The sequence below is a fragment of the Rattus norvegicus genome, chromosome 17 (assembly GCF_021556685.1).
Source record: "Rattus norvegicus strain SHRSP/BbbUtx chromosome 17, alternate assembly SHRSP_T2T, whole genome shotgun sequence".
Classification (NCBI taxonomy): domain Eukaryota; kingdom Metazoa; phylum Chordata; class Mammalia; order Rodentia; family Muridae; genus Rattus; species Rattus norvegicus.
Genome location: NC_141550.1, coordinates 68,326,035 through 68,335,827, shown reverse-complemented (window position 1 = coordinate 68,335,827; position 9,793 = coordinate 68,326,035). Strand labels below are relative to the sequence as shown.

At 45.3% G+C, this 9,793-nt stretch overlaps 1 protein-coding gene across 3 annotated transcripts; it reads right to left on the bottom strand.

Moving 5' to 3' along the window:
* Positions 1-441: 441 nt before the first annotated feature.
* LOC148000249 (uncharacterized) lies at positions 442-9,309 on the bottom strand. 3 transcript variants are annotated; one of them, XM_087591741.1, is made up of 5 exons: positions 9,184-9,294; positions 7,748-7,908; positions 3,376-4,415; positions 2,601-2,999; positions 442-735 (listed from the first exon to the last, which is right to left on the bottom strand). In XM_087591741.1, exons 3-4 carry the CDS (start codon positions 4,347-4,349, stop codon positions 2,966-2,968), a joined length of 1,008 nt encoding a protein of 335 aa, XP_087447867.1. In that variant the 5' UTR covers positions 4,350-4,415; positions 7,748-7,908; positions 9,184-9,294; the 3' UTR covers positions 442-735; positions 2,601-2,965. The 3 variants fall into 3 exon arrangements, with proteins under 3 accessions (XP_087447867.1, XP_087447866.1, XP_087447868.1); XM_087591740.1 differs by lacking the exon at positions 7,748-7,908 and having other exon boundaries at positions 9,184-9,309; XM_087591742.1 differs by lacking the exons at positions 7,748-7,908; positions 9,184-9,294 and adding an exon at positions 5,246-6,116.
* Positions 9,310-9,793: the final 484 nt, after the last annotated feature.

Genomic DNA, 9,793 nt, shown 5'->3' with positions numbered 1-9,793 from the left:
ATGAAGATTGGAATTGCCCCAAGGAACTTAATGACATTGCTAACCAGCAAGCAAATCTAAGGAGGCTGATGGGCTCTTTCTCCTCTAACCTACTTTCTTACCTACCTAGTGTTGGGAGGGGTTGAAGGGATTGGGGTGGAGAAGGGTGGTTGATATAAATACCCAAAAGAGTAGCCAAAAACTATGGTGACAACTGTGCTGCAGACCTGACAATATTTGGGCTTTAGAACCAGCCACCAATAAGATATAGGTGTCCCGACAAAGGGAAGCACCTATTGTCATTGCCAAAACTTTGGGGGTGGATGAGTTCTGGGAAGTAAATGCCATGGTGTATAGAACACAGGGTTAGGTGTTCTTGACTGAGAAGATGTGCCACAATGTTTTTATTCACCTGGGACTGGATATCATATTTTTCTTTCAAGGAGAAGAGATAGGCCAGTATAAAAGAAAATGATGTGAGCGTTTAATAAAAATGAAGGACTTTCCATGTGAGGCCTGAGGAATCTTGTTTCAACTACGGAGAGCATAACACTGCTCCAGGTTCATAGTCTTGATGTGACAACACCACGAAAGAAACCAATCCACAGGATCCACAGTACCGGGTCATTGTGGGGCAGGCTCCCCCATGGAGCTGAGAGATGATGTTCTATGGCGGTCCCACAAATGCAGCTGAGGGTAGTTTCCCCGGTCTTCTTTGCAGATTCAAGCCACATGCTTACTTTTGAAGAGACATATCTGATGAAACAAAAATTAAATCCAAACCATGTGAATGTAGAAGTCTTTCTCTTGAAAGCTTTTTGGACACACACACACACAAAAATATTGCAGATTGAGAAATAGATGCCACACCTAAGAATAATCAATTACAAAAGAAGAACTCTTAATGGTTTTCTCTATTTCCTCTTTTCGTGCCTCCTGTCTTTTATGTGTGTCTAGGTACATGTGCATGGGTTCATTGTGTTCTTGAGCACTTGCCCATTTTTGCTCAAGTATGAGTAGGAGGGGAGTCTCAAGTGTCCTATTAACCTTGTTTTTAGAGACACTCTCCTTAACGCTGGAGGTTGTAAATTAGGCTAGACCATCTGCACAGGGATCAAATGGGGCTGTTCCCTTCCATCTCCACAGAGATGGGATTGGATGCTCACACTGCCCTTCAAGGCTTTTAGGTGGTTGCTGGACCTTCGCTTATGTCCTTATGCTTGCAGAGCAAGCACCTGGTGTAACGAGCTTTCATCCCGGCACCAGAAGAGCAGTTTATGGCTAGACTCTCATCTCCTGGTATCTCTCACAAGCCTATTGTAGTCCACAGGGCAAATGGTTCACATATCCCTGTGCAGTCAATCCCCTGTTACACAGTTCTGTCTGTGAAGCATGAAAAGCTTGTGGTTGAATATTTTCCCTGTCTTACAAAGTTTTTAGGACTCATGGCAGCCTGCAGACTAAGTTGGAACAAGTTTCCTGGCATGGTGGGCAGTCTTGGGAATCAGGTAGGTGAGCCAAGAAAGCAGTACCTTGACTTGTGGTAAGGGCAGAAGTGTGCAGTTGTGAACTTAAAGGGCCACAGAAGTGATCCTGTGCTTTGCTGAGTTAAGACCCCAAAGCAGATGAGACTTGGTGCATTAGAGTTGTTGAAAGGAAGTCACCTTGCTTATTGGATGTTGTCCATAATGGACTCTGTAATCCTGTCTGTCAGGATATTTCTCTCACATTGCCCCTGGCTAGATAGCCCTCTGCCTTAAGGAGAGATGGGTAGACATATGGTTCAGGTTCTCTGCCTTCCCCCTCCCCCATGCTACTTCACATATTAGAGGAAATAGATCATGATGTAGGAGTCATGCTGAATGTGACATTTTTACAACTTTCAAGACCTCATGAGCAGAGCCGTGAACATCATCCAATGCTTGCTTAGAAAACTTTCCCAACCCAAGAAGCTAATTGACAGGCCACTGCCTAAACAGCAGGGTGCTCTGAACTGGTCCTGGCTCATGCTTGCATTGCTATAGTGTGTCTTTGATAGGTAGGGGCTGGAAGACACTAACGCTAAATAGTCCATCTGCTTGAGCAAGTTACCATGGAGGCCATGGCATGGGATAGGTGAGGGTCAGACTTCTGTTGTCACATATGGCAGACCAGGGGTGATGTTTTCTGTGTTCTCTCAGTGGGAATTGTGGGGTGTGTGTGCTATTTTCTATTTTTCTGAGACACAGATTCATGATCCAGCCGGTTCTGACCTTGTGGGATGATTATGATCATCAGTGTGGGTGCAGGAACCCAAATATGGCTCCTCTACATGAGCAGCTACTCAAAAACAACACAAACAAACAAACAAAAAAACCCCGCTTCTTAGTGGATAGTGGTGTGTGCAAGAGTCCTCTTCTCCTAATGTTTTCATGGAGGCTTAGGTCTGTAACTCCACCCAACACGCCCATCTGTTCTTCTCAGCTGCCCGACCAGAGCTGGAACTTCCTATGGGTAGGTCCTCCTCCTTCCCCACTTCATGCTCTTTCCTTCCTCACCCTCCAACTGCTTTTCTTCCCTTTTGACATGTCCCACGTGCCCCTCCCCTCCTCGTCCCCGCACCTCTTCTTGTGCCTCCTTACCTCATGGGTTACCGAGTACATGCAGTTCATTGCATCTGGTCATTGATAAGGATCAAAATTAGGTGATGAGCTATCATGGGAAACACAAAATCCTCTCCCGAGGTTCGCTGCATCTGGACAGCTGTCTCTTCATAACAAGTGATCGACCGCTCTGTCCAGCCTCAGTGCTGGGGCACCGTAAGTTAAGAAGTAGGCAGCCAATAGTCTACACTGCAGGGAGAGGAGAGGAGGGTAGAGAGCTCGTGCCCAGGCTGTAGGTGTCTGACAGGTAACAACAGGTCTTGCGGTACAAAGCTCTATCCTGTTCTGGCCTGGCTCCCTTCTGTAGCTGGTGGACCATACCAGGCTGAACGGAAATCCAGGGCTTAAGAATCACAGACCCAGGCATGATCTTCAGCCCTTGAAAGGAGACACAAGCAAAGAGCTCTGTTAGTGACTTTGGCAGGATTTAACCTCAGCAACTCTGCTCTATGTAGTTCTCCACCCGATTTCTTCCTTCCTAATGTACTTCCCATTTCCCCAAGTCCAAAGTCCCTCCTCCTCCCTCCCCCCACTGCCCATGGTTGCATCCACTGCTGTCTGCTTCGGGCAGACACTGAATCCACGTAAAGGGGCACAGTGGGAAAGAGTCTTCTAGGATCACAGCAATCTTGGGGCCACATTCTATAAATGGGTACAGCCAACATATCTGTGTCAAAGGGCCTTGGTGGCCTTGCTACTAGGTTTCCTAGCTACTCCATTTTCCATGTCTTATGGCAATAAGACAGTGTCTTACCTGGAGGTTGTCTCTCTTTTCTTCGGGGTGGGGAGGCAACAGAATAAACTGTAAAAGAACTGACTAATCTGCCTTCTTTGCTTCTTTATGGGGTCTTTGGGCACCTCCCAGAACTGGTCCTTGCTAGATAGAGATGGTGACTCCTCTAGGGTTATGCCATTGTCATCTTCATATTTAGTGTTCCTACTCTGGGCAGAAATCACGGAGTATGTAGTATCATGTATTCTCTCACTGAACTGTAGGTCAGTTTCACTCACGTCACTGGATACACCGATGCGGTTGGTAACCTTGGTATCATCTTGAGGTTCTGGGATCTGTTTGCAGTTGGTGTCTTCAAGGAACAATACAGCATTGAGGGATGTGTAACTGATCCCGATGGTACTGTTGGTCTTCTTGGTCCCTACCCCCACACCAGCGTGCTGTGAGTCCGAGTTAGAGTCGGGAATGATATCCTCCAGGTAGGACAGGTCATCCTCAGAGGAGTCACTCAATGAGACAGTGCTCTCTGCCTCCTCAGAATTTTTGTGGCTGTTGTAGGCCTCCTCAGCATAGCACTGTTGGGCAGACTTCCACAGCCAGCTGATCTCCAGCATCTCGTCTAAATCTGGAGAGAAGCACCTAGAGGAGCTCTCCCCTTGCCATTTGTGGGTGTCAGATGCCACGGACATGGACAAGGCAGGATCACTCTCTCTCCTCCAAAGGGCGGAAGCGAGGTTGTCAGGACCTGCAGGACTCTTGGCAGAACAAATCTTTGGAACATGCCTTATTTCTCCAAGGATGTTCCCAACAATTTTTTTCCTGTTGAACATATTATTTTTTGTCAGGACATCATGAAGCCTATTTGCTCCTATGAGTCCCAGAGTTTCTTCGGCCTTTTGGCCTAAACAACACATAGAGTCCACAATGGTAGATATGGACAGCCTGGAACCAGTTTGTCTGGATGCTGGTGGTAAATTTGCATCGCAGAAATCCATGCATGGGATTTCCTTCTCCAAGTCCACCACTGTAACAGGTGGGGAATGGGATCACCACGAGATGATCTTAAAAGGAAAGAAAAATGAAACCAAAATAAGGTGTAGGAGACAAGTTTATAGCTTACATTTCTATATCATGAAAATCATAGCTGGGGCTGGAGAGGTGGCTCAGTAGTTAAGAGCACTGACTGTCCTTCCAGAGGTCCTGAGTTCAAATCCCAACAGCCACCAACCACATGGTGGCTCACAACCATCTGTAATGAGATCTGATGTCCTCTTCTGGTGTCTGAAGACAGCTCAGTGTGCATAAATAATAAATAAAACTTTTTGAAAAAGAAAAAGAAAATCATAGCTACCTCAAACATCCTAATGATGCATCTTGGGTCAGAGATTTTTGTTTTTTTTTCCCCTAAGCCCACTCAAGCCCCTAACTAGTTACGAGAAAGTATAAGAAAGATCGGAGTTGAAATATGAGGACACATAGAGGTTGAAACAAAGACCAAAGACACAAAAGATCTGGTAATTTGAAAGTATGAACAAATCTGACTAGCCCTTGACCTGTATCACCCACAGAGAAAATACAAATTATTGATGTGTGAGATTAAAGGATGAGAGGAATCCGTGGGAATCCTAGGGTTGGGGGTGATGCAAACTCATACTCTAGAGAGTTGATGATTCTGAAAGAAAAGGATTGCTTGAATCATAAGACATCAACCTTGGCGAGATGTTATTAAAGATGAGTACCACCTGCTTCCTTCTAGTTGCTACACCCTGGGTGTGATGATCAACTCTGGACATTAAAATGCACGTGGTCATTATAGTCACACGATGGAAAGGGTGATGTAATCTGTCATTAAGGATGGTCCGGGAACAACAGATTGCATTATGGGTCTTACCTACTGGCCTTAGAGTGGAGACTGATGATCTTCAAGCTGCTTCTCCAAAGAGACAAGAAAAGCTCATTCCAAACTTGGTCTATAAAGCCAGTATTACCCTGGTGTGAAAACCGTAGCAGCAGCAGCAGCAGCAGCAGAATCAGCAGCAGCAGCAGCAGCAACAACAACAACAACAACAACACACATACACACTCTGGGAGAGAGACAGAGACACAGACACAGAGACACAGACACAAATACAGAGACAGAGAGAGTACAAGCCAATGTCCTTAATGAATAACCATGTGTACTGAAATGATGAGATTCCTCGGTATCGCACACAAAGTTCTACATGACCAAGTTGATGCTTCATGTTCACAGCGAGGTCCACAGTTCAGCAGGACTGTTCACAGTTTCCATATGGAAACTCATTGGCAACATTCATGAAGGGTCACCCAGGCTCAGCCACAAGAATGACATATTGTTATTTTCTGAAGTAGAAATAGATACAGGGATTGCTGTCTGTAACATGCCAGTCCCAGAGGTAATGGTTAGTCTAACTAGAGCTGTGGATCGTAAGTAGAACCTTAACTGAAATGAGAACTTTCTGGCACAGGCCAAAAGCAGCTGCAATGCAACGGGGCTCATGAAAACGATCTCCGTTCACTGTGTACTTCCATGAAAAATCTTCAATAAAAAATTTTAATCACTTCTCAAAGGGTTATTATTTATTTATTTATTGGTGACTTCACAGGAAGGGACTGTGTAACTTTTGTCATGGCTGTGAACAAATCCCAGTGAACAGGATTGTTGGAGGGAGCACAGTAATGGGGGGAAGATGGGGAGGGGAACACCCAGATAGAAGGGGAGGGGAGGTTAGGGGGATGTTGACCTGGAAACTGGGAAAAGGAATAACAGTTGAAATGTAGATAAGAAATACCCAATTTAATAAAGATGGAGAAAAATAAAGAAACACACACACACACACACACACACACACACACAAAAGTTGTAGTTGAAAGGATGAAAGGTATTCTCTCCTTCAGACTCTCAGAGACAGGGAGGGATGGCAGTTGGAGAAACCAGTGACTTGGAAAGACGGATCTGAAGTAGTTGGTTATGTGCTTTTGGCAGGCCCTTACTGCATCTCGTCACCCAATTTCTCCTGCTGCTTTCCATGGTCCTGGGGTTTTATGACTTCCCCAGACAGCATCCCCGAGAGAGACCAAGCATTCAGACACATGAGAAGGTGTGAGCCCATTCATATCTAACCTTGAGGAGGACATTTTGATTTTAATAACAGTAAGTCCAAGGACAACTGACTCTGGAACTCTGTGCTGATCTGGGTATGACAAAGGATATTAGTTATAGAATGAATCTATGTTTCTGATCCAATTGTAGGATAAAGGGCAAAGAAAGCCCACCAATCCCGAGCTTTCAAAACCAGGTCACATAAGCCCGCCAATCCCAGGCAACCTTGGAAGGCTCTGCCCCCAAGAATGCCTTCTGCTCAGTTCCCTCCTGCTTCTGGTTTTCCCTGTCCAATCTCTTATGTGAGGTCTTTGTGTGGTGTGACTTTGTGGTATTCCTTGGCTCCTGATGTCCAGGATACCTCTCTGAGTAGGGCTCACTTACACTGCAACGTTTACACCAATGGCCTTCTGTTAGGAGCCTAACCCTTTCTTAATAAATCTGCCTCCTACACACTCGCTACACTTGTAGTTTTTCAATCCTTTATCTTAAGCTCGTATAGATGGTCATCTAAAGATGACAGCCCTCCCTGACACCGCAACGCTGTAATGAAACGGGCTGCACTTCGCTATACACATGGCATGATTTTGGTCTTTTTGCGGAGTGTTAGAGTGAAAGACAGCAAGTGCGGAAGACGGTTACCAGGATAGACCAGCATTCAAGCTGATCAGAGCTTGCAGGAGAGACCTGCACAGGTAGATGCGATGAAGTGCTCTTGGTGAGGACAAAGCTTATTTTTCTTTTACAACTTGTCCGTACTAATAAAGCTGTTCAAACCAGACAGATTAAATTTTAAAATGTCAAAGGATTATGCTTAAGAATAGAAATGTTGCTCTCGGTCTTAGCGCCATCTTCCTTGAACATCCTGCGCCATGAGAGCGAAGTGGCGGAAGAAGAGAATGCATAGGCTGAAGCCAGCAAAAGAAAGATGAGGCAGAGATCCAAGTAAAGCAGCTTGTGCACCCGCGAAGCCTGCAGGAGCAGAAGTAAGGGATGCTGAAGGCCGGGACACTGGAACAAGTTGTTGGACTGTATGCTGCTGTCGGTAATAAGTCTCAGTAGACCCGGAATGTCACCTTGCCCAGATCACCTGGGAAAATGACTGCCTTTCTTATAACCAAAACAGTCCCGCTGGCCCTCTGCCCTGGACCTTTGGCATTCTGGACTAGTTCTATTCTCTCTTGTGGCCAAATGTAACTCGTGTACAATAAATCCTCTTGCTGTCAGGTGAAGAATTTTTTTTAAAAAAAAAAAAAAGCAAAACCCACAAACCAGGAAACAAACTCGCTGTTTGGGGGTCCAAGCACATCAACAGAATCTGTTTTCAGGAGGTCAATAATATCCAAGCCTTCTGTGAACCAGCGACTCTGTAGCCAACCAAGCAGCGAGTAGTGTCTTATGTGGGCGGAGTCTGCAACTCTTCACAATGACTTCTGTGAGGTTAAACACAATGGACCAATCACAGCTTTTTACAACCAAAAATGATTAAATAATAAAGCACGTCTTCACGTCCTGTCTCCAAGCACAGAATTACTTTTCTCATTGCCGTGACAAAAATCCCCGAGAAACAAAAACATAGGGTACACAGATTTTACTGTGCTTCAGGCTCTCTGAGCACAGGGAAACCATGGCTGGGGTCTCAGGAAGATGGGTTTGAAGTAGTTGCTTCCAGGCTTCTGACATGTCCCATGGCTTCTAATGATTCAATTTCTCCTGCTGGGTACCGCTACTATGGGATTTGCCAACTTCCTAAATAGCCCACCCAACTGGGGACAGAATTCAGTGAGGTGAATCGGGTGTGAAACCTCTCACACTCAGACCTTGAGGAGGACATGTGGGCTTTAGTTAGCTGCAGTAACAAGAATGGACCCAGTGAGCTTTGGGGCGACCTCAGGGAGAGATTCTTGCTTATTGGGTATCGACTAGTTTCTTCAAGGCCCTTTTCACTCAGACCCTCAAGTTGTGTAATGGCTCTAACTACTACGGACCTCTACGCTCATGGTTCGCCATCCTTGTTCCTTACACTCATGTTTATGGGCATTGAAGAATGGTGGCTCTTTGACAGTGTGATGCCATGAGGAAATGAGCTGTCCCTACAGATTCCTCAGTTGCCTCATGAGTGGCATGGTGTCAGGAGAAGATTCTTAACATGATAGGGGGATTCTTTTTAAACACAGGGGAAGGAAGGTTGAGGGAAATAACAAAGCAGGTGGATAGGATCTAAGCTCTTGGTAAAGTCAAATTCCTTAGTTTTTACAGCTAATATAGACTAACGAAAGGTTTAAGGTAACAAAATAAGCCATTCTACAACATTTGAAAGTAAATGGAGGGCTGGAGAGATGGCTCAGTGGTTAAGAGCACTGACTGCTCTTCCAGAGGTCCTGAGTTCAATTCCCAGCAACCACATGGTGGCTCACAACCATCTGTAATGGGATCTGATGCCCCCTTCTGGTGTGTCTGGTGTGAGTAACAGTGAACTCAAAAATAAAATACACCTTTAAAAAAAATTCTGAGGGCTAGAGTAATGGCCCTCAGAGAAAAAGAAAAAAAAAAAGTAAATGGATACATACATACACATACATACATACATACGCACACATACATACATATTAATGGAAAATGGTTGATAATTAAAACAAACTGAAGCGTATGCACAAACTAAATCTAAATCAATGAACATTAAGTCAACATCCAGGCAGCAAACTTACTATCTTCAGGTTAGTAGTTCTAAAGTAGGAAATAAAAAATAAACTCTCAGGACCAACATCTTGAGACCAAGCGCTCTGCAACCAACCAAGAGTGTAACTGCAGTGTAAAGAGAAGATCAAGGCCCAGCAGAATCTTCTATAGGTGGACTAATACCCTATCTCACAATGGCTCCTTGTGAGGTCAGGAGTCACGGACCAATCACAACTGGCCAAAACCCACCCTCGGTTTTTTTGGTGTTCTTTTCTCCCAGCTCCTCTCAAATCAGTGCCAAGGGTCAACTTAAGGGACACAGAGGTCATTTTGTCTCAGGCATCTAGAGAGTCAGTACGGCATGGTAGTGGGCTCATCTGGTGGAGCTGGCAGCCAGGTGTGAGGGAACAGTTTTTATTGTGTTGACAATCTCCCAGGTCACTTACGTGTCCCTTTCTTAAGCTGGGCTACCATCCAAGGGCTCCCCGCTTCTAAATGAGGGTCAGGTCACGTTCAGGTCATACCAAAGATATTTTCCACTTATTAATGTGCAGCGGGAACAACACTAGTGAAGAAACAGGAAGCTTCTCTGGGTTATAGACACTGGCACTGACCAGCTCGAAACTGAACCTAGGCTGC

Coding starts and splice junctions, on each gene's coding strand:
- LOC148000249 (XM_087591740.1), bottom strand. CDS start 4,349: ATGGATTTCTGCGATGCAAATTTACCACCAGCATCCAGACAAACTGGT. Junction 3,000..3,375: donor AAAAGAGAGACAACCTCCAG/GTAAGACACTGT, acceptor TCTCCTTTCAAG/GGCTGAAGATCATGCCTGGG.